The sequence below is a fragment of the Scardinius erythrophthalmus genome (assembly GCF_964197995.2).
Source record: "Scardinius erythrophthalmus genome assembly, chromosome: 5".
Classification (NCBI taxonomy): domain Eukaryota; kingdom Metazoa; phylum Chordata; class Actinopteri; order Cypriniformes; family Leuciscidae; genus Scardinius; species Scardinius erythrophthalmus.
In genome coordinates, this window is record NC_138225.1 from 16209304 (window position 1) to 16234747 (window position 25444).

Sequence of the window (25444 nt, forward strand, 5' to 3'; positions counted from 1 at the left end):
TTTAAATATGGCAGTTCTAGTTGCATTTTTCTCTAGCTGTTGGATTTCCAGCTCCAACTTTCTTATCTTGAGTTTTTTATATTGTATGACAGTATCTATGGCTTCCATTTGTTTCAGGAGATAGTGCTTGTGTGAAACTCCCTTTATGTTCTCTGGGTTCTGTAGGAACTGAAATTTAAGTTATTTGATTGAGTGCTCTTGCATGGCACTTTTTTGTAATTTCTTAATACTCACTTGGTCAGATGTGGTCCCAGACTGAGAGGGCTCTAGAAGGGTGTCAGCATCCTGCAGCCAATAATAATAATAATTGGGGAAATACACACTATTAGCACCTCACAGGCTTTTAAATATATAATGTGCAAATCTGTGCCTATACCTCAGGCCTCTTGAACATACTCCTCATCCTTCTCAACTGTGGATGTGCCTTAAACCATTAATTAAACTCATTAATAATCACCACTTGACAATAAATCAGTGCTTTAAACTGTCATACTCACCAGGTTCAGCATGATGTCTGGTGGATCCAGCAAGCACACAGAATTTGGCATCACTATGAAACCAAAAGATTTGGTTAGAAATTCAAGAAAAAGAAAAAAGAAAAAAAAACTTGATGTAGTCATTCCTTATACTAGGTGGAATGGATTCAGATGCTGTCCCCCCTACCTAATAATCCACTTATTGATTATAGCCTATTGTTTCATATAGGTCGTCATCATGAATTAACCTATAGCGGCGTGGATCAAGCAGCTCATACAGTGTAAACAACTGAAAGGAGTGGGAGGGGTGTCGACGCATGAACAGGAATGATGGGTGAATGTTTAAAAAAATATTTAAAATTAATTTGTATACTTTATATTTTGATGCAATATTTGCTTCATATAAGGGATTCATTACATTTTTTGATGTTTTATTCGATGCCGTTTTACAATCTCTGATTGTGTTGGGATTGGGGAGGCAGTCTATGCACCTGTGTATTTAGAAATTACCTTCTCATTCAAAGCGCTTGCCCAGAATCTCATATTTTAAAAAAGGCAACGAGTCTCTGAAGGAGGACAATGAAGGTAGGCATAGGAGGTAAGTAGAGACTGACAAGACCATACCATGAGTGCATGTGAACTGGGTGTGGTGCTTGATGAGGGTGATGAGGTGATGGATGACAGCTGGTGGTGATTGTGTGATGCATGCAGATGGTGGACCTGGACCAGGAAGGATTCTGGGAGATGTAGTGCTGAAGTTGACAGGCATGGTGACTAGAGATTGTGACAATGTCCTACAAGACCATCTTGTTTAATTCTGCATTGAGGAGACTCGGTATACAGTAGCCTACAGAGGGGTCCCACTTAGCAACATAATGCAGATGATAATAATAAAGTACTTTGAAATTTAAATGAATAACATTAAAACAGAACTGAAGTACTGTGAATGCACCTCACTTCAAACAGTAACTAATGGTCATCTGCCAAGCCGGACGGATGCTTGTGGCTGCCGTAAGACATAAGAAACATACCTGGACAGAACTCAGTTCCAGATCAACCTTCCACACCAGACTTCTCTCTCATATGGAGTACTGTCTGCTAGCATATTGTGTCTTCACTTCAGAATTAGGTGCATTTCTAAATCGAATCTGAATTGAATTGAAAGTGAATCGAATGTGAATGGAATTTGAATCTAATCGAATGTGAATGGAATGTGATTCGACTCAAAATCAAATGTGAATCGAATTGATTAAAATCGAATCAAATGTAAATAAAATCGAATGTGAATCAAATATAAATCAAATGTTAATCGAATATAAACAAATGTAAATCGAACCAAATCAAATGTGAATCGAATGTGAATTGAATAGAATGTAAATAGAATGTGAATTGAATTGAAAGTGAATCGAATGTAAATTGAATTTAAATCAAATCGAATCCAATCTGAATTGAATGTGATTTGAATGTGAATCGAATCAAAAGTGAATCAAATGTAAATCAAATGTGAATCGAATGTAAATCAAATTGAATATTCGAATCGAATCAAACGTGAATCAAAATCAAATGTCAATGAAATGTAAATTAAATATAATGTGAATCTTATATGAATCAAATCGATTGTACAAATGTTAAATGAATGTGAATCGAATGTGAATTTAATAGACTGTAAATTGAATTGAAAGTGAATCGAATGTGAATAGAATCAAAAGTTAATCAAATGTAAATCGAATCGAATAGTCAAATTGAATCAAATCAAACTTGAATCGAAATCAAATGTGAATCAAATGCGAATAAAATCGAATTTAAATGGAATTGAAATTGAATCGAATGTGAATCGGATGTGAACGGAATTTTAATCAAATCGAATGTGAATCAAATGTGATTTGGCTCGAATCAAATGTGAATCGAATTGATTCAAATGTGAATCTAATTGATTCAAATGTGAATCGAATTTAAATTGAATAATCGAAAGTGAATCGAATCCAATGTGAATCGAAATCAAATGTCAATGAAATGTAAATTAAATCGAATGAGAATCAAAAGTAAATCAAATCACATGTGAATCGAATATGAGTCAAATGTGAATCAACCAAATCGAATGTGAATTAAGTGATTTCAGTTAAATTAACATTCGATTCACATTTGATTTGCATTCGATTCAATTCACATTCGATTCACAATTGATACATTTATTCAAAAGGAATCGCTACATCTATTCAAAATGCATTTATACATTTATTCAAAATGCATTAATACACACAATCAATCAATACAATCGCTACATTTTCAAAAAGAATTGCTATTTTTTCAAAAAGAATCACAATATTTTAGAAAAGAATCGCAACATTTTAGAAAAGAATCACTACTTTTAAAAAAAGAATCGCTACATTTTAGAAAAAAATCGCCACTTTTTCAGAAAAAAACGCTACTTTTTCAAAAAGAATTACCACTTTTTTTTTCAAAACTGCTACTTTTTCAAAAGGAATCGATACTTAAAAATAAGAATCGCTACTTTAAAAAGAATTGCTACATTTTCCAAAAAATAATCATTCAGTATTCAAAATGCATCAATACATACAATCAATCAACACAATCACTACTTTTTAAAAAAGAATCGCTACTTTTACTGAAAAAATCGTTACTTTAAAAAAAGAATCGCTACATTTTCCAAAAAAGAATCGCCTTTTTCCCCTTAAAAAATCTCTACTTTTTCAAAAAAGAATCGCTACATTTATTCAAAGTGCATTTATTCAAAATGCATTTATTCAGATATTCAAAATGCATCAATATACAATCAATCAATACAATCACTACATTTTCAAAAAGAATCGCTACTTTTTCAAAAACCAATTGATTCTTTTCGAAAAGAATCGTTACATTTTTCGAAAAAGAATTACAAAACAAAACACTCTCAAACGTCTGAATAGCATCCAGAATGGGCCAAGAGGAGAGAGTGATACAGAATGAGAACCGCAAGAACACAGTTTGCTCTAACCTTTCCTCTGCCCGGTGAAAAAGGAGAACTGAGGGGTTTCTGAAAACCGCAAAACTGTGGTCCACGTCCAAGCTAAACACCTGGCTCAGCAGGCAGTATGAACTCCAGCCCACTCATCTATATCTGAGGTCGAGGTGACTGCGCTCAGCGGACCCCCTGACAGCCAGAGAAATAAGCAAAGCACGGAGCAGGGGCATCAATCACACGGGTGGCCAAGAGCTGCAGGTGTTGAGAGGATGCCACTTGTTTTAGTTTGACAGGTTTGACTGTTTGAGTAAAATGAAGCTCAAAAATGATCTAGCAGAATGTTAGGTTTTGACATTGGAAAGTATATGGGTATTAGTGCATCCTGTTTTATTGAACAGGCTTTTTTCCTTGTGCCAAATCCGAAAGAAAAAGAAAACAAGAACGTTACAATGAGATGATGTGTGACATGTCAAGACCCATGGCATTTTAAAAAGCAGCAGGTGCAAAGTCATGCCAAGCAGGCACTGGAGCATTTCAGGGTTAATATAAATCCCCGCTATGGAAGACGGCTGAAAATAATCTTGGCTTCAAAAGAAATAAGGAGGGTGGTGGTGATGGTGGGAGTTTTTGTATTAACAACCACTCTTACTTGATTCTCTCTGTCTTTATCTCTCTACTGAGAAATGAAAGCTCAGTCAACAGTTCTTGAGGCAAAATAATGTTGATAGCAAAATGTGAATTATCGCCCAGCTCAAATCTGCTAAATGCAACTATAAGGCATGAAGATATTCTTAAACATTAACATAATGGTTTTCTGTAAAGTGTTATAGAAGTAAATTGGTCTTGACTTAAAATGTTATTAACTTTAACTTGTTCCTCTATTTCTTAAAAAAGCAGGTAATCTTGAATTACAATGAGACACTTAATATCAAAGTGAATACCAGTCTATAAATGTTCACATAATGTTTTAAAAACATAGCCATGAGACTTAAACAATATGCGTGCATGAATTTAATATGAAAAAAATATCACTTGATAATCTTTTCTGTGAAAAGTCTTATCCAATTTTTCAACTTCTTTGCCAAGACAAAGTAATGCCTAAAACCCTAAAATTACCAACTTTTCAGCAACAAATAAAGTTGTGATGTAGGCCTTACAGAATTAGTGACATTTCTTTTCTTCCATATTGTGATGTATATGTGATGAAACATTGTTGTAAAAGGTTCTATCCATCAAAAATTAGGTTATATCCATTGGTTGTTGATTGCATGGAGGCAGATCTGAGTAAGCGACTCACAGTAACACTGTTTTCTGTCAAACAACCCTTGCCACAAATGCTGAAAATTGAGCTTGACTTGTATTGAACATGGCATCTCTGTTTCACGCTTCTTTTCATCCAAGCGGTTAAACACTCTTTGTAGCCTTGAACTGATTGTGTAAACTTTTAAAAGTGCCCCCAATGAACACACCTTGTGGTCACCTCTATTGTTAATAGAGTTCCTGGTGCAAACATTGAGCACTTGTTGCCACTCTGAACATTCCCAAAGCAAGGATTTGCTGAGAAGAGGGCACTTTGTTCTAAACTTAGTGTTGGCAAAGCTGCTTATATGTTATCTACCCTGTGTCGGAAAGATTTTGTCCCACTTAATTGTAAAGAATCGGCTCACCTGGCCATAATTAATCTATACCACTGAGAACAAAGAATCAGCCAGACTCAGACAAAAGAGGAGAGTAAAAAAAAAGGTAGAGATATCCCAGGTGGAAAAGTTCCTTTCTGCTCTATTTGATACAGATAGAAATTTTCCACAGACTCTCGCTTTTTCTTGGGCAAACTTTGAGCCTTCAGAAGCAGGAAATATATATCAAGTTCTATAAGAATGGGTGGAATTCCTCTGGTGACCCAAAGGTTATATATGAAAAATGTGACATGTGCCAAGCCAAAGCATAAACATATGCAGATCGGACATGAAAAGACAAGTCTCTTAAATTTATGCTCTCATACCTATATCCTGTACGTATATACAGCACATAAGTTAGAGTCTGTCCACCCTGATTCTGACTGATGTGCTTTTTTTTTCTTTGAGGTTTTGCTGGAGAATGTTCTGTTGAGCAGCACCATGAGTGAAGGGTCTGAGGGAAGCCTCGGATGGGAGCTGGTACGGATGCCTGGGTGAAATATAATCTAGAGAAAGAAATATTAGGACTGTAATTAAGGAAACACAAAGAATCCCCTCTTTCTTCCTCCCCCCGTGATTCTGAAGGCTCATGGGTGTTAGAAATGTCATGTGGAATCAAATAGATAGAGGACTTAATTAGATCTATCCTCTGAGATTACATATATCAGGGCCTGAAGACTGAAGAGGGATCGGGGTGAGACGGGGTCCATGAGCGGAGCTGGCAGGAATCCAGAAGTCAGGCAGACTCAAAAAGTTGCTACAGGACATGAGTCTGGAGTTTGCTGCCTTCTAGTGGTAAAGAACATAATGCAATTTAACTGTACTGTATTTTAAAAATGGTAAAAATAGAAGAATATATATATATACTTCAAATCAACTCTTACATTACAGGAATAAATGACATTTTAAAATATCTTAAAAGATTTAGACTGTAATAATATTTCACAATAAAACTGTTTTAAAGTAAAGTACTACCAATTAAATACGTTTTTATTACAATTTGTGACATTGCCCAAGTTAACAAGATGCTTTGTAGAACATTCCTTGAAATTCATGTATGGTTTTATTTAATATTTATGCTGGTCTATAATTTGCGATGGAAAACAACACATATTACTGTAAATTAGATTAGTGATTAGTGATCTTACAACTTTAAATGTATATAATTTTAATGCTGAAAAAGTTCACGGACATAGCCTACAGTATGTCAACTACCCATATACAGATTGTCTTTAAAGGGGTAGATCACCCAAAAATCATCATTTATTCACCCTCAAGTCATTCCAAACCTGTATGAATTTCTTTGTTCTGCTGAACACAATATGATATTTTGACGAATGTCGGTGACCAAACAGTTGATGGGACCGCGTTGACTTGACAGTATTTTCCCCACTATGGAAGTCGATGGGGCCCATCAACTGTTTTACCCATATTCTTCAAAATATCTTCTTTCAAGTTTAACAGAAGAAACTCATACAGGTTTGGAACAGCTTGAGGGTGAATAAATAATGACTTTTTTTTTGGTGAACTATCCCTTTAAGTGGCCTATAGTGTGTGCGATGTGATAAAGATCAGCCTCAAAATCCTATACGTTAGCATTCCTCCAGAAGAGAATTCCTCCTCATATTTCCATGACTGAAAACAAACGAAAAGCAAACATTTAACGACAGATATGCAGATGCTCTTTGTTGTTCTACTACAGAATTCTATGCAGATATGATTGTATTAAATCAAATGAACAGTGGCTGACATAAGGGTTAGAATGGAAAAATTCGGTGACTGACTGCGGTCAGTATGCTAAACGGATCAGACTCTGCATCTGGATTGGTGTGTCTCTGGTTGCTCTCTCAGAACTGAATTTTACAGGAGCATATAAAGCAAACTCCGGAAGGCTGGGAAGCACATCAGTTTATCATTACAGATCGTAAAATGTGCTTCCTTTATGCCCAGCTTCATCTCATTTAGAGACTCTCTTAAGGCAGAAAAAATACATGAGATGCACATTACAGTAGCTACATATAGAAGTAAAAACATGAAAACAGATTCTGGCACAGGTTTTTTTTTTTTTGCTTGCTTGACAGAAATCACACTAAAAATGTAAATCATAAGAGTGGCATTTTAATTTTACTTACATGAGGGTCTAAAGCAGTTCGTCTAAAAAGTGTGTGGAAGTCTTGATGAGGAAGTCTTTAATGGGTGGAGCGGTCAGCCGCAAACGGAAGACTGTGTGAGGTTTGATGATTATTTCCAGTGATTCCTCCAGGTCTTTCATTTCACTAACAAGCTGAGAGGTCATTTAAGTTTTGGGGGAACCTCCTGTCTCTTCCAGTTTTCCAAAATGTGTGTTTATAAAATGCAATATGGGTCAACACTGTCACTTACAAAATGTGCAAAAATATTCATTATATAAATATAGACAAATCCACCATTACCTTAATTAGTTACAGACGTATAATTAGAATGAGTTAATCAAGACTATAGTTTATCATTCCCCACTGTGAGATCTAATTTAATATATGTATGTATGTATTTGTATATATATATATATATACAGTGCTATGCATAAGTTTAGACACCCATGCTAAAGTTGACTAAAAAGAGGAATAAAAAAAACATTTTTTGGAAATTGAACTTAATGCCTTAATTAAAAAAAAAAAAAAAATAGGAAAAATCCAAACTTTAAGGACACCAATTTTCTTTGTGAATGAATAATGTATCGTAAATAAATAAATGTTCTTCCTTAAAATACAGGGTGCATAAGTTTGGACACCCCTGTGTTAAATTCCCATAGAGGCAGGCAGATTTTTATTTTTAAAGGCCAGTTACTTCATGGATCCAGGATACTATGCATCCTGATAAAGTTCCCTTGGCCTCTGGAATTAAAATAGCCCCACATCATCACATAGCCTTCACCATACCTAGAGATTGGCATGGTTTTATTTCAGTTAGCCTAATAGCTGGTTTGATTTGCATTGAGAGATGATCTTATGGAAAGTACCCCATGCCAATCTCTAGGTATGGTGAAGGCTATGTGATGATGTGGGGCTATTTTAATTCCAGAGGCCAAGGGAACTTTATCAGGATGCATAGTATCCTGGATCCATGAAGTAGAGGTCTTCACGGGTCCAAAAATTCGTGCCCGAACCCGAAAGAGACCCGTAATGTGCTAAACCGAACCGACCCGGACCCGTCTATTATTTCAAAAGCTGGACCCGGACCCGTGCAGATCCGAGAAATGCCTAACTGGACCCGACCCGGACCCGTCTATTATTTGAAAGCTGGACCCGAAACCGACGGGAAGACACAGACCCGACTGGACCCGATTGTCACATATTCCACCTTAAACTGCTATTACAAGTCAATAAACCTGTTGCGAAAAATACAACTTTTTGTCTTACCTAATTTAAGCCGTGGTAGCTTAGTAGTCTCCTCTCCCTTCCTTGTAACGTTACCTGACTGGCTGTGATCATGCATTACAATCCTCCGACAAGAAAGTTATTCATGTTATTCCTCTCGTTATTCCAAGTCCAAGCTTAATCCACTCATTATTTCAGCTTCAAAAGTCCACTTGATGTCACGGTGACGGATGACAAATGCAACTTTGCACATGTAACGTTAACTTACATTATGACTCGAGTTAACTCGCATAATAACTTTGACTGTTTGCCCTTTTGAACTAACGTTATAATAACGATTGCTCGTTCAGTGCCATGGCCGCTGACGTTATTTATTTGCTATCATCTCTGTGCTCTCTGCTCTGCATCGAGTCCTAATCTGACCACTAAAACTTTAAGATTAAACAAGACGGTTAATTTATATTGTAAAATCTAAAGCGCGGTTTGGCGGTCCCTCACTGAAGCTCTGGTAACTGGTTGCCATAGAAACATGACACGCGCTTGAGACTGCACATGCACGCTAGCTGGATCAACCTAAAATATGCTTTTTAACGCAATTTATTTTGAGTGTCCTAATTTTACAAGTTGCAAGTTACAAAAAAAACACAAGCAGTGTCTAATCACGACCGGGTTTTCTCCGAGTCTGATCTAATGACTCCGATCGCACGGGTATTACACACAATGTTAAACAGACCCGGGACCCGAAGTAATAAATTCGGACCCGACCCGGACCCGGCTGATCATTTAAAATATAGACCCGAACCCGTACGGGTCCCGGGTCGGGTCCCGGGTCAACGGGTCTCGGGTTCACTGTGTAGACCTCTACCATGAAGTAACTGGCCTTTAAAAATAAAAATCTGCCTGTCTCTATGGGAATTTAACATAGGGGTGTCCAAACTTATGCACTCTGTATTTTAAGGAAGAACATTTATTTACGATACATTATTCATTCACAATGAAAATTGGTGTCCTTAAAGGTTGGATTTTTCCTATTTTTTATTATTAAGGCATTAAGTTCAATTTCCAAAAGATGATTTTTTATTCCTCTTTTTAGTCAACTTTAGCATGGGTGTCTAAACTTATGCATTGCACTGTATATATATATATATATATATATATATATATATATATATATATATATATATATATATATATATATATATATATATATATATATATATATATTAAAGGAGTAAAGCAACATACAGTAACCATGAAAGTTCCATTTTCTATTTTTACTATAACGACCACCCCCAAAATACCCATTCCCTAGGCAGCTTAAATACAACAGAATAACATAGTATCTGGTTACAAAAGCAAAATATAACAATTGTCATTACACCTTTTCAATGCATGAACCCATGCATACCAAAACATAAGAACTGATGATAATAAAAGTATTATTATTATTACAGTATATACATAAAAGAGGTCAAAACAGCAAATACAGAATCACAAAAAGTGTAAAGAGAGAGATACAACTGGATAATTCTTTCAGATTTTTAAAATATGAAAATTTGTTCCCATTTCGAATAAAACCTGTCCACAGAGACACATCATTTTACAGTGTTGACAGCTTATTGTATTGAGCCCATATTTTAAAGAATACCACATGTATATAATACCATTATAGTAACATTTTTTAAAAGAATTAATAGTCTTATTTAGCAAACATGCATTGAATTGATTAAAACATTTAAATACTTTTAAACTTTCTATTCATCAAAAATATTAAGCAGCAACTGTTTTATACATAGATAACAATAAGAAATGTTCCTTGAGCAGTAAATCAGCATATTAGAATGATTGCTGAAGGATCATGTTACACTGTAGACTGAAGGAATGATGCTGAAAAATCAGTTTAGCCATCACAGGAAAAAAATATTCAAATAGAAAACAGATTTTTGAAAATGTAATATTTCACAATATAACTGTTTTACTGTATTTTTGAACAAATAAATGCCATTGTTTTGTCTCAAGATTTTTTTTCTAAGGCATTCTAACTTAAATGTACTAATTTAACTAAGGCCTAATCCTGGCCTAAAGTTTGTGAAACCAGGCCAGTATCTCTTTTCTTAAATACATTTTTCATAAAGTATTCTCCAACACTGAACTGAAAACATTTTGTATAATCTTAAGGCCTTGTCCAAGGTCCTGAAAATAATTTTACCCTGTCTGCCCCGTTTTTGAGGAAGACACTAAAAGTCCAGATATCTCATTTATCTCTCCTATAGTAAATAGTACTTCACAGTACAATGAAAATGAATCTCAAAAGATGAAAATGGTTCCACATGATGTGAAATATTAGATATCTAGTATTAAACAATCAACCAAAAATTCAGACAATTTTGAAACTTTTAATGAGCCAAAGAACACATAGCATTGCAAAAGACTATGAATTGCTTCAAACACTTTACCTATAAGAATCAGAATATATCTCACAGTAATGAGCAACATTCTCTAAAAGCTGAAACTACAAAGAAACATACTTTTTTATTTCACTGCTTATAAATTCACTAACAAGATAATACAGGCACAAAACAGATTATCTTTTCACACAGTAAAACTGTGTTGAGGTTGCATTGACAGTTTGCATGAAAAATAAAGTGTTTCAAATATTATTGACCTTGTGTAATACTAAAAGTAAAGGCAAGAACAGACTTACTAGACTTATCAATTGTTACTGGAATCAGAGAGAGCTCAGTGTTGGCTGATTGATATCTAGGGCTCAATACGTTGACTCATTTATCATACTTTGGGAAATTAAAGGAATAAGAAGTACATAATACTTGCTTTTTCTCTATTAAGATCCTTTTCAAATTACCTGTTAGTTTCTAACAATTCAAGTTAAGTCAGAACTGATAATGTCACTTGTTAAAATCCCCTTATACACTACCAGTCTCTTATGCTCACCAAGGCTACATTTATTGAATCAAAAATACAATAAAAACAGTAATACTGTGATATATTATTACAATTTAAAAGAATTGTAATTGATCAAAGGTGCCTGTAAAGATATTTCTATTTCTATTTCAAATAAATTATATTCTTTTGAACTTTCTATTACCATGGTTTCTATAAAAAAAAATTAAGCAGAACAATTGTTTTCAACATTGATAATAATAAGAAATGTGTCATGAGCACCAAATTCAGCTTTGTCATCACAAGAATAAATCACATTTTAAAATACCTTTTTTTTTTGTAATTTTAAATTGTAATTATATTTCACAATATTACTGTTTAGTCTATTTTCATGAAATAAATGCAGCCTTGTTGAGTATAAGAGACTTAAAAAAATTATTCCAAACTTTTGATCATTAGTGTAAAGGCTCAAGGCTACTGTATATTAAAAGAAATGATCAAAACCTCTTGGAAAAGAGGTATTTGAGGTCAGGTGGTATGATGGCTGCTGTGTTTGAGTGCTCCATGTCGCCTTGTCCTGATCTCCATGTCATCATCCTGTTTGGAAGTTAAAAATCATTAATGTTATCACACTAAAACATAACTAACACATCTTTGCAGTTATCTTACTGTATCAGCTGTATCGGCAGTCTCCTCCTCTTCTTCTTCTTCATCTTCTTCTTCTGTATGCTCACTGTTTTGATTGGACAAATCGAAGTCTGACAGCACTGCATCTTCATCACAGTCTGTCTGGTACTCAGACTCATCTGTGTGCGAGAGAATTGAAGAAACAACACAAAGATGAGAAAACGACATGGAAAAGGGACATGACTTAAAGACAGATGGTCTATTCCTCACCATCCACAATGGCCTGCTTCACTGGCTCTATTCTGGACACTATTTCAGCCAGATCGGTGAAGGAAGCATTGGGACAGGTCACCTGAAGGACAGATAATCAGGAAATGAATTTGTGAGGAAACAGACTGATGCTGTGATAAGCCAAGCTCATTCAAACCCCTTACATTTGTGCTTCTGGATTTGTGGAATTCCTCTTGATGTTGGTCTTTGAGCATCGTCTCCCTCACCCCGCTCCGACACCACACGTCAAACACGGTTTTCCCATGCAGGTAGCCAACATCCTGCAACACCAGAAAAGGCATTGCTGCAGTCAAAGCCAAGGCAACAGAAGTTTCTATGAGAGGATGACAGGCCACTCACAGCAATCTCATCAAATTTGCCAAAATCCAATGTGCCATAGCGATCTATGGGAGGTCGAAGGTACTCGCAGTAATCACTGTCTTTTACCAGCTCCAGTTGACGCACAGAACACACGTAGGCCAGACGGGTCTGAATCTCTGCCATGTTAAGCACCTAGAGGATACAAAGTCATGAAATAAAATCTATATCCAGTGAATGCAAGAAGTAAAGTAATGAAGTTTTAGGATTTTCCATTCATTTTGTAAGAATGCTTTACTGATAATCAATGCAATTGGAGGAAACGCAATAAGATTTCTGACCTTCACTCTTTCAGTCAGCGGGTTCAAGCGTTTCCATAGCAGCCACCATCCAGATAAAGAGTCTCCATAGTTGGTCAGATCAGTCTCATCCTGACTACCAACATCAACGGCAATCACCATCTTGGCACCCAAGGAGCGAGCTGTGTCAGCTTTACAGATTTTTATACTGTTAATGTTTAAAATATCTTAATGCTTTATAGTCTACATGTAGCAGTTTACAGTCAGGCAATAAGATAAATGATAAACCATATGAGATTTGCTTTAGTATATATATATATATGGCTCTATGGGAGTATGCAAGCAGGTAAAATGTGTATATGTAATCCCTATAATAAACTGTAATTTTGCAATTGGCATCTCAATTTTGCAATGTAAGAGTACAATAGGACACTTAACCAGGTAGGTTATTGATGTAGCCTCCATCCATGAGCAAGTGCCCATCTTTAGGGTCACATAAAGGGGGAAGATATCCAGAGAGAGACATACTGGCACGCACATACCTCCACAGAGAGCCTAAAAAAAGAGTGTACATGCTAAAATCTGTCACAAAAGATGAGATGGAGATGACAAGTTACAAAGAAAAAGTAGTAACCATAAGTGTGCACTCTCATGGAGGAGGCAGTGATGTCTGTGGTGATGTTGAAATACGGGATCCAAAGGTCCTATCATAAAAAAAGAGATATGCGCAAAGTTTAGACTTATTTAAGAATATGATGTTTATATACTTTTTTATAATAGCTTGTATTGTGCAGTGGCAAGTGCCAAGAAATTGAACCTCAATCTGTTTGTCCTGGAAGACTGCACTAATGCTGGAGTTAAACGACGCTCCAGTAAACATGGATGTCACTGGGTAGGTCAAGTCTGTGATCTTCCTAAATATGGATCCAAAATTCTATTGTGCACAAAAAAAGAAATCTCAATGATGGTTCTACATGTATGAATGTTAGTGTTCAGAGCTTAGATGTCTCACCATGGCCCACTGGCGTGCCCTGACAGTCATACGACTGACGCTTCGCTCTTCAGCATAGAGCGCTCCTATCAAGGAGCCAATGGAGGTGCCGCCAATCAGATCTACAGGGATCCCCGCCTCACTCAATGCCCGAATGATGCCCACCTGAGAGCAGCCTCTGTGGGTATAGTGTGGTTCATATTCACACATGAGCTTAGAGTTCTTACTAGTGCATTGTGTATCTTTTTATAAAGCATTTTAAAGGTAAAGTGAGAATTTTTTTCCATCTCTCATCCCAGTTTAATGTGTAAAAACAACTAACAGTCTTCCTCAAAGAGTGTGAACACTGGTCCTGTGATGCTTGACTGATAAATGGCAGAGAAGGCAGAGCAAAAGGGGTGGCAGGAGGATTTGGGAAACCTATGATAATGATTATTATTATTAAATTAAACACTTCACCTTTAAACATACTTCATATGTAAACAAAGCCTGTATAAAAAGATTTAAAAAGTCAAGATAACAAGCATATATGGTCACAGAAACACAAATATTTATAACATGATATTCATATAATTGCAGTAACAGAATTACACAATTGAAAAATGAAGTTACCACTATGTGAAAGTAGATTAGACAGATTACACATTTTATGCCCCCTTATATATCATGTTTTGACCCACCTTTAAAAAGTCGCTGATTATGACTGAGAGCAGGCAGGGACAGAGAGTAGACAAAGAGTCGCTATCATCGAGAGACATGCTGAGGATGCGAACCCCAAAACATCACTAATGGGTTAGAAATGACTATATTATGATTAGTTGATGGGCACGAAAATTACAAGACACTTGTAATAGTGCAAAGGATAAATACTTCAAGAGACCTCTAAACTACAATGATTGAATAAGTACGGGAAAAATCAGTCAATGTTCCACTAATATCAACATGCTTTTACTAAATTATTCAAGAGAGAAATGTTGTTGGCACCAGGCCAGGTGGATTGAGGAGGAACAGAATTATTGGTAATAAAGGGGAAGACAGATTCGTACCTGGCTCCACCTCCTCCCAACACCAGAGCGATAGCATTTCCTGTCAGGATCCGAGCCAGACGCGAGAAGTCAGAATGCCGGTCGGGAGGCTTCTCAAATACACGCTGATACATCTCCCTCTGACAGGATGGGAGGAAAGTGGGAGTTTGCACGGATAAAAGATGATAATGATTAGATTAGACACAGAAAATGATTTGAAGAACGTTCATGTTACATAAAATGAAATTGGATGGGGACCAGGGTCTGTATTTCAGAAACTTTCTATCTTGATTGCTGACTTAAGATTTGAAAAGTTCTACTTCCTCAGAGAAGTTAACAGATAGGATAGGATTCTGAGATAATATGTTTTTATAAACACTCAGGTGCTGTCAAGTACAAAAAAGGACTAAAATCACCATAAAATCATAAAATAGTCACAATAGTAATGCGCCATGTTCTAAATCTTCTGAAGCCATTTGAAAACTTTGCTTAAACAGTGTAAAATTCACTGCAAATCTTTCTTTCAAATCTTGCTTGACAGTGGTGGTCCACATTACTTGCTTTCATTAGGAAAGCTCCTTCATTTTATTATTTTTAAGAAATTGCTTCAAAAACACCTTTAAACGCTATTCTTAGAATGTATGTACCATGTATTATGTATTGTTTTGCTTGTTTTATGTATTTGAGAATAAGAAAGGTGCATTATAAATAAATGTATTTTTATTTTTATTTGCTATCATTGTATGGAAATCATGCATTCTGCTATAAATAATATTCAAAAATAAAAATTTGTTCATTCCGCAAAAAAAAGAAGAAAAAAGAAGAAGAGGAAAAGTCATACAGGTTTGGAAGAGCTTAAAGGTGAGAAAATGTTAAGAATTTTTGTGAAGTATTATTCCTTGGCTGCCCTTGAATAGACTGGCCATCCATCCAAGGTGTTTCCCTGCCTATGGCCTGAGACCCTGGGATGGGCTCCAGCATCCCGCAACCATACATAAGTACCGATGTACTTATGTAGTAAAGTACAATTTCTATTGTGGATGGATTTTCTGTGGCTCCTCAGGCTCGATATAGGCATTCACATTTGCTAAAACAATAATAAATGTTAGCACTGGTACCAGTTTGGGTAGACTCCTCCTGGAGAAGACCCTGTGGGGACATGACAGGTGAAGATGTCTAGAGATCCAGCTGCGCATGTTGAGCCATTCTGCGGTTCCTCTGGGTGGAGGCCCGTCCTCACGGTGCAACAGGACCAGCTGCTTCTGAGCTCTCACAGCACTGCTCTCCAGCATACGCTCCAGCTGATACCACAAATAAAGCCAAAAAGCTCAGTTTACCATGTCATAATATTGGCCCTTGTGAGGCAATCCCCTCTATGTGATAAAAATAGTTAGGCTACTGATAGGACTGGATTTGCATGCTTAAAATACTCTTCTAAAGAAGTATTTATATCTTTATATGCAAAACCTTTTTAATGACAATTCACCTCCCCCACAGTGGGCTCCTGCTCCCCCAGACCCACAATGATGATGCAGTCCGCCTGTCTGATGCTACGTTGAGTCCAAGGAGTCAGAGAACTGTCAGACTGATACAGAACAATCCGGTGGATGTCCTCTTGTTGACCCAACCAACTTGACAAACGGTACTCATGAACACTGAAAAGGAAATAATAAAGTACTGAACATGAACAGTAAATCACAGGAAACAAAAAGACAACGTCTGACTAATGTTACTAGAAAAAAAAACGACACTACATCTAGAATTAGTACGCCCCAAATCATAGTTCATTGAAAATAGCATGTCAAAGATGCCTTGATGATATTTCCGGTGGGTTTCAGTGAACCTAAGAGTTAAGTAGGCCCTAATAATGATTTTTAAGGTAATGAATTTAGCAAGATGTTAACACCTAAATGCAAATGTTTCAATGGAGTCTGTAAAATCAAGATGGTATACTGTTTTATACATACTTAAAGGTATGTTTTCTATTACCAGTGAGGTACACACTTTTAGTGCATAGTATGCAAGTACTGTATGCAACTCTCACCTGTCCAAGGCTGCAACACCTAAATGCTGCCTGATGATGTCACTGGTTAGTAGCAAAGTGGGTCCTAATAAAAACAAAATGAAGATAGTTAAGACTTAGTATCAGGTTAACTTTGAGGCAAATTAAGGAGGGAAAAGAGACTAATAGCTGACCGATAGCACTGAGAGCATGTTGCAGCTCCAGCGTGAAGGCAGTCAAAGGCACGTCCTCAGAAACAGGCAGAATGGTGACCGTTGACAGATTAGCGGCTGGATTACCTGCTTCCCACTTGCTGGTTGGGGTGTGAAAACCCAGGCTATGCACTGTGGAGATCATTCATGTTCATCAGGAAAAATACAAAACGCAAACACACACAAATGTTTCACAAACACACACCTGATAGAGGATCATTCACTTGCTGCATGTTACCCAAGATTTTCTGCCCAAGAAGATGAATCAGACGAGTTACAACCTATGGAAGAGGGTAACATGTTAAAATATATGCCATATAATATCATGAGATGTGTTAATGAGTGTATGGTCTAACCTGTGGGTATTTCCTCTTAATAGAGTTGAGAGCTCCCTCAGGCAGTTTGGCCAGTTCAGAGTCTCGGACTGCGTGGACTGTCGTGGCTCTGTTCAAATGAGTCAGAGTTTCCACCTAACACCAACAAACATACTTTTAACAGATGGAAATTGCCGCAGCATTTGTTAAGAGAACCTACAAAAGGATTCAAAATTATTTTCTTTACTGTTATGAAATTCTTAGTAAAGCCTTTATAAATAGTCAACAGCCTATTACTTGCTATTGAAACTATGTAGAAGGTGGTATTACAAGGAGAGGGCATTCTTGTTCTAAAGAGCATTTCATTGGATAAGTAAGTATATGGCCTTGAATAGGAGATGATTTCATCAATATTTTACCCAGGAGAGAAATACTGTACATGTAAAATATATCTTATAAAAATGTACTTTGTCAACTTTTAAAAGTACACTAGCATACAGATGGGCTAAAAGCTAACAGATACAAAAACTCCAGTACATACATATATATCTCCACTCACCACACCAATGAGGTCTCCCCGTCCATACTCTCCAGCAAGCTCTTTTTTCCCATCATCCTTCATGATGACAGAGCGCAAGCGGCCACTCAGAACAATGAAAGTGCTGTCTGACTTATCACCTTGTCTGAGAAAGACAAAAAAGAAAAATGAATGTATTACATGCAATAATACATGCATTCTCAGGTTATTATTGACATCAAAGAGCAGAGCAGTGACCTGAGATATAGAGATCTGAAACTGAGATTGTATAGGAAAAGTGTGTTTACCTATAGACAGCCCGACCGGCTTCCAGTGCCATCCAATCCAGGGCAAAGTCAATCTGTCGGACGAAGGAGGAGACCCTCCGTACCACAGTGTGAGCTACATGTAACACTATTCGAGGCTCGACACGCATTATCCTAGAGTATAAATTGTACAGTTGACTTGTTAATCAGGGTTCAGATATGCTGTACTTAATTTGATACAAAATTTAAAGAAAATGTTTCTAATTCTTATATAATAATTTTTTTAATCTAAATTCGTTTATTTTTTGTATAATTATTTTTATTATAATTTTTGACCTAAAAAAAAAAAAAACTAAAGGTGATTAAATATGTTGAAAAAACCCAACACTAAAAATAAATAAAAAGGTTTTGATAAACCAAAAGAAAACAAGGGAAAAAATACCTCATTGCTTGGTATCTGTGCTTCATTTTCAGAAGCAATTTTATTAATAGCTTGTTACTCACTATATAACAAATTATCAAATGATGATTTTTCCCTATTTTAATCAGTTGAGATGTGCATAATCATATGATCATTGACTTTCCTCACAGCAGGCAGAGAGTACATTTTCAATTGCCTTAAAGGGATACTCCACTTTTTTTGGAAATACAGTAGGCTCATTTTACAACTCCCCCAGAGTTAAACAGTTGAGTTTTACCGTTTTCGAATCCATTCAGCCGAGTTTCTGGGCCCGTATTCATAAAGAATCTTAATGCAAAGAGTAGCTCCTAGTGACAAAATTCTAAGAAAATTCTTAGAAATGTGGGCGTTTACTCTTAAATTTAAAGAAAAAATCCTAGTAAAGAAAAAAGTAATTCAGAAAGCATCTTAACCCTTAAAAGAGGTCTTAAGGTCAAAATTGTTAGGAGCACGGACGAGGACTTTTAAGAGGCTTAAGAGTTTCTTTAGCAGAGGAGAAAATGGCAGAAAGACGAAGAAGGAGAAGAAATGTGTTGCAGACAATGGATGACAGTGAGTTAATAAGACGCTTTAAATTAGATCATGCAGGGATCATGTTTGTGACAGATCTTTTTAGAGACACGCTAATATCTCCAACACAGCGCAGAAATGCCATAGCGCCCGAAATGAAAGTAATCACTACATTACGATATTTGGCAACTGGGAAAATTCCATGTTTGATACATTAAAACCAACATTCAAACCACCATTTAAATAGACATGCCAACAATCAGTGTAATTAGAAAGAGTGGAACAATTTTTATCATTCTAAGCCAAGCAAATACCTTATAGGAAATCAACAGCATGGTTAATAAAATAAGGATTTATATATATAGGGGGAGACCGGGGACAGTTGCAATACTTTTTGCATTTCTCTCAGTTACTCAGAGACTATTTGGAGTAGACCAGCCAAATTTGTATATATTAAACTTGCATCTGTCTGCTAATTACCCATACCATTTTAAGATGATTATATATTACATATCGTTCACAGTATTTATTTGAATGGAAGAAGTCAGATGTTGCAACTGACCCCGACCCAGGGGACGGTTGCAACACAACCCAGGGACGGTTGCAACACGTTAAAAATACCTTAAATTTCTCTAATTAATTTGAGCTTTTTGTCTCAATGAGCATATAATTCTGAAAATATTAACTGTTTTAGGCCTACTATAATATTATAGTATTATGTATTTCAATAATATTATTGTAGCCTATAATTTATTTATTTAGTCATATTTATCAAATAACAGTTATTGAGTTTTGTTTGTGTATGTGTAAAACATAGGCCTACATAGATTCAGTGTGCAGGAATTACAGATGATATTCAATCTCTCCATATTTCAGGTTCAGACATGAAGAATTGAACAATTTGCAATGCAACAAACCTTTATTAAACATGCAATGTATAACTTGTTGCAACCGTCCCCGACCCTATCAGCCATGACAGAAAATCATATTCCTGCTAGACACACTGACTTTGACACATGCTAACCATGTCACTTAGAAGTCAACAAAACAATAATTCAAACTAAGTAAGTTTTGATTAATTCATACAAAATGTCTGGACAGTATGACAAAAATACATCTCATGAAAAAAATTACTTTCATACCTCTAAAACAAGTTTTGTTCAATAAATGCAGCAGAATTTGTTGAATATGTCTACTGTCTTTTTGGTGGGGGGAGGGTCTAACTGTGCATGTTCAGTATGAGTGTCATCACTCTAGCTTGTTTCTGATTGGAGAAAAATGACATGTTGCAACCATCCCCTGTTGCAACTGTCCCAAGTCTCCCCTAATGTGTGTGTGTGAGAACGGTCAAATAGGAAAAATTACGCATGTAATTTCAAAGTGAAGGCTTAGAATAGACCCTATACTTAAAATCACTTTTTTCCCCTTCTTGGACAACCAACCAATCACAGTCTTCAAAAGATTGTGTCATACATAGCAACGGGGTCAACCCCGCCTTCTTACTAAGATAAAAGTTTTTGTCTTTTCCTTACTCAGAGTTGCTCTCAGATCAGTCCCGAATTGCTCTTAAGCTAAGACTCCTACGTAAAAGTTTTTAAGCTAAATTAAGAGTTTTCTGAGAGGATTCTTAGAATCTTTATGAATACGGGCCCTGATATTTATAAGAATATCAGTAACCAGACAGTTTCTGGTCTCATTGACTTCCATAGTATATTTTTTTTCCTTCTATGGAAGTCAATGAGACCAGAAACTGTCTGGTTACTGATATTCTTCTAAATATCAGAAACTCGGCTGAATGGATTTGAAAACGGTAAAACTCAACTGTTTAACTCTGGGGGAGTTGTAAAATGAGCCTATTTCCAAAAAAAGTGGAGTATCCCTTTAAGTGAAATTTGGTACACATCACATACTCATAGAAGTGTGCTTTGGAGATAGACAGGAAGCAGCAGTCACGGTGAGCACGCACAGAAAAGATGAGAGGCTCTCCTGTGAGAACAGCCAGGTGGCCCACCATCTCTCCAGGGTGAGTCACAAAAAGACATGTTTCATCTTCTCTGTCAATCTGTCTCTGGTACACATGAAGAGCTCCTGAGATGACAAACAGCACGCTCACATCCTGTAACAGACAAAGTAGAAATGGATTCACATGTGAACTGAAATTGATAATTACAGAGGAGTCAAAGTGACGGGTAACTTCTTACCTGGTCTCCCTCACTTGCAACCACAGACCCCGCCTTAACTTGTCTCAGAGTCACCCTATCTTCCAGAAGACTGGAGTCCTGGAGCACAAAGTATTTTTTTTACTACTATGGCAATATTCCAAATAGTAATTAAACATTTCTTACTTTAGTAGAACAATATATTAATGTGGCCTGACCTGAAGCTGTATAATCTTGAGCAAGTCCTTCTTGGCAGCCTGAAAAATGGCATTAACTTTACAGTGGTGAATGTGGCTGGAGTGACCCCCAGTGTCGGAGTAGTGAAACACAGCTGAAGGAGAATGTTGCAGAGTCACCGACTTCTTCCGAATAGACTTCAGACAGGAGGAAAGATAAACACACACATGCAATGTACAGAATATGAACAAATATAAAAAAAGAAAAGTTTATGGCTTCTTCTTTGAATTTGTGATAGAATGATGCCAAGGTACCTTATGAATGACAATAGGACTTGAAGGGGCATTCTCTTTTGTTATGCTTGTTCTGTCAAAGGCCATATTGTGGTCAGGAGATCCAGCTGCAGGATAAGCACACATTACCACACTCAAACATGTTCATTATGAATGTATTCAAGCTAGGTAGGGATGCATGATATTTGGGGCCCAAGTTAGTATTGGGTATTTTGTAAAAGGTGCATGGTGAAACACTACCATGTGCAAAAGGGGTTGACAGTGAGCGAGACTTCCTGAATAAAGTGTTTGGACTTTCTGAACGAATAGGCTTACCACCATCTGAAAACAAAAGAGCAAGTGTATAACTCTTAGTAATAGTTTTTTTATTATTAGGGTAATAATAGGAATATTTGAACAAAATTTTACTGGAAAGTCATTCACCACCAAAAGTCTGCAGTCTGCATGTGTAAATGATTCACAGCAAATATTTGCATTTAACTGCATGTATAAGTAAACACATCATACCCTCTCCTCTGTATATCTGACTTGTGTCATTGTTATGGTCCAAGGACCTCTGTGGGACTTTGTCAGACACTTCCTCACTCGTTTGTGATTGTCTGCGTAGTCCTTTGCCTGGATTGACCTCTCCTACAACACCAACCACTGACACCAGTGGAACAGCTTGACTTTCCTACATGATGTGACAGAAATAGACTATTCAACGTATGTACTGTAATAAATAGCCTACTGTAATAGAGTAAAATATTTTTCAAAAGTTGAACGTGATTATAGATAAACATCTAACCGGATTGAAAAGTTCTGTGGTCAGGCCCAGATAGTTGTGAAGGGCAAGAAAGGTAACTCTCTGAAGTCGCACCATGATAATCTGAAAAAAAAAAAAAAAAAAAAAAACCTTAACAAAAAACATTGTCAAGTCTTATGTACTGTAAGGAAAAATAATGTGGACGTCGAAGATCTCAAAAAAGAAGTTTATTACAGCATAGCAGTGGCAAGGTACACAAAGCACCTTGGGTTCACCGGCGTCAGAATGAAATTACGATCAAAAGTTACGACCCCCACTTTTGAGGGTAGTGTATATTAGGATTTCGATTATACCTGAACAACTCTGACTAGGGTCTCTGGGTATTTCTCGAAGACGGACTGGAAAGCCTGTGCAGGGAGGCGGAGAACAGTAGTTGGGGCTGCTGCTCTTGCTGAGACGGTTTTGTAGGGAGCTGGATATCCCTGTGGAATCCGGGTTTCAAATGTGAGACAGAATTTAAAACTTCAGTGGGCATGAAAACAGGTCAAAATACAAACATTTGCATTTCAGAGTGGGTAAAAAAGAGGCCAGATGGGTTTTACAGTGATGACATCGAGGATGCTGAGAAGACTGTGAACACTGTCTCCAGGCAAAACGTGCTTCACCACAACCTCAGTCCCATCCTGAGTCAGAGAAAGAAAAATACGCTAAGTCATAAATTGGTACATCTTTATAATGGGCAGAACACAACCCTGTTTTCAGTAGGACAGATTCAAAACAGGTATATTGAGACCGTTTGGCTCTTACACTCTCATGGATGCACAGGTCAAGACGCCCATCCTGCACTACGAAGATGCTGTCATCGATGTCACCTGGGCGGAATAATCCTTCGCCTTGCTGCAGCTGCACAAACACCATATGTCGACACAGTTCCAGGAACAGAGGCTTCTCAAAATGACCCAGAACCCTAAGAAACACACATATCGCAGCTCATTAGGTGCCGAACAACATTGCCAGATCATTAGACCTTGGATTCTGGAAAAGAATCAATACCTCTCTTGTAAGATGAAATGACAAGGTACCAACCTCACATTTTTCAGCATATACAGGACTTCAGAGGGCAGGTGAGAGCTCTGCATGTCAAATTCAGTCAGATCTGCTTCCAAGAGGGAAGGAGGAGGTTCTTTCGGTTGAAGAGTTGGTGGCTCCCTTCGGATACGCAGAATTCTGATCAAGAGATGGATAGGATGTTAAGATGCTTTGGTAGACATGGTTTGTTTAAAATGTGTGTTCGCTCTTCACATACTTGCGAGCTATTGACAGCACTTTTGTTCTTTTTCTGGTTCGCTTTTGAGATACTGGACCTGAGGTGGGTGGTGAGGACAAGGTCTGGACCTGAATGGCCACAAATAACAACACTGCAATTTAAAAATCATCACGACTATCATATATTAACCACAGTTTTGTTGAAAGTAACACACTGGGAAGTTCTGGTACCTTCCTCATTATCTTCCTGCCATAAAACAACACTTTGTCTCTTTTTCTGAAACGATATTTAGGACTTTCAGTTTGCTCTTCTCCTGGAAAATCAAAAGTAAAACAGTTGGTTAAACACTTTAAAAAAATACTCAAAATATGAGGCATTATAAGAACTGTCTATTTCACATTTTTCACACAACAACTACATGCTATCTGTCTATATTGTGCTTATTAAAACAAGTATAAACCTAGTGGTGAAAACATTCTAAATCATAAATGATCACACACTCACCAGCCTTGTATATTCTGTGCAGAAAAAAGGTAACAATACTGATAAGGGAAACTGCAACAGCAGCTCCAATAAATACACCAGTCCACTGTATTATGAAATGGAAACAAAAAAAATGATAAACTTTGTCTACAAGACAAACATTATGGACTATTGATTCACAAAAACATGTGGAATTGTCATATACCATGGTGGTCTGCAACTGATCCTCTATGAAGTTCTGTAGCCGAGCTTTGATTTCACTCCCAGATGGCAGCACTGCCTAGAATCCACAAAAATGCAACCAAAATCACGATTATAAACCACACCTTACAGGAAAAGAGAACCAGAGCAACTACAACGCAAAGGCAAAACAGCTAACATAAAGGTTACTGATTCAATCTCAAGTGAGGTTGATCTGGGAAATGTGGAGTCATCAGATCACAGTCTTGCTCAATCATTGTTTCATTGTGTAAATCACAAGACTAATGCTTTTGGACAAAGTCCAGTTTAATATAATGGTGTTCCCTTTAAATAGTGTACCGCAAGTGACTTTAGTAGTACAAACAGCATGGCTTTATTCATGTATTCACAGACACTCGTTCACTGGTGTTAGCTATTAGTTTAAAAAAAATAAAAATAAAAAAATCAGCAGTGGCTTCGCTTTGAGATGTCTTACCGGAAATATGCTGCAAGTATCATCTTGTTCTTTCTCATCCATATCTTCCAGAGACGAGACAACAGAAATAAACACATTTGACACAAATTTCAAATCTAATTTCATAATAGCTCACAATGTTCTTAAAATATGTAATACCTATTTTAGTGGCATAAAGCAATCTCTATGTACATGCTTAACCCTAAGAGACCCACAATTAATTACAAGGTTAAAATAGTTGACATGATACCTATTTCTACTAAATATAGGTTAAAATTTCATACAATAGCAGCTCACTTTGCAAAATATGTCATAGCAACAACAAGTGTGACTGGAAAAATATGCAATTTGATTCTAGCCTGTTGAAAATGGCAGAGGTAGGGATTTTGTTAAAAAGACCAGCAAGAACCTGAGTCAGGGAACCATCTGACACTGCTTGGCTCACTCACTGCAATCTGACACCATGTGATGTGATTTATGAGA

The 25444-nt window shown here is 36.7% G+C and overlaps 1 protein-coding gene across 1 annotated transcript; it reads right to left on the reverse strand.

The window, feature by feature from the left end:
• Nucleotides 1-10848: 10848 nt before the first annotated feature.
• Nucleotides 10849-25120, reverse strand: pnpla7b (patatin-like phospholipase domain containing 7b). Its single transcript, XM_081365567.1, has 35 exons — nt 24983-25120; nt 24512-24586; nt 24328-24412; nt 24054-24136; nt 23863-23951; nt 23643-23783; nt 23364-23523; nt 23159-23239; nt 22910-23038; nt 22599-22679; nt 22319-22484; nt 22052-22132; nt 21833-21918; nt 21560-21715; nt 21384-21461; nt 21093-21298; nt 18255-18386; nt 17989-18112; nt 17472-17585; nt 17321-17396; nt 17098-17247; nt 16946-17009; nt 16388-16556; nt 16020-16202; nt 14923-15041; nt 13898-14054; nt 13703-13819; nt 13520-13589; nt 13324-13440; nt 12928-13076; nt 12629-12781; nt 12433-12549; nt 12269-12350; nt 12041-12177; nt 10849-11968 (listed from the first exon to the last, which is right to left on the reverse strand). Exons 1-35 carry the CDS (start codon nt 25085-25087, stop codon nt 11900-11902), a joined length of 4101 nt encoding a protein of 1366 aa, XP_081221693.1. The 5' UTR covers nt 25088-25120; the 3' UTR covers nt 10849-11899.
• Nucleotides 25121-25444: the final 324 nt, after the last annotated feature.

Bases quoted from the DNA above. Each gene is read 5' to 3' on its own strand.
- pnpla7b (XM_081365567.1), bottom strand. From the start codon at position 25,087: ATGAAATTAGATTTGAAATTTGTGTCAAATGTGTTTATTTCTGTTGTC. The intron at 22,680-22,909 runs GTATAATCGAAA...TTTTTTTTTCAG, and splicing joins CCCTAGTCAGAGTTGTTCAG to ATTATCATGGTGCGACTTCA. The intron at 13,077-13,323 runs GTTAAGTGTCCT...AAATCTGTAAAG, and splicing joins CTACATCAATAACCTACCTG to CTGACACAGCTCGCTCCTTG.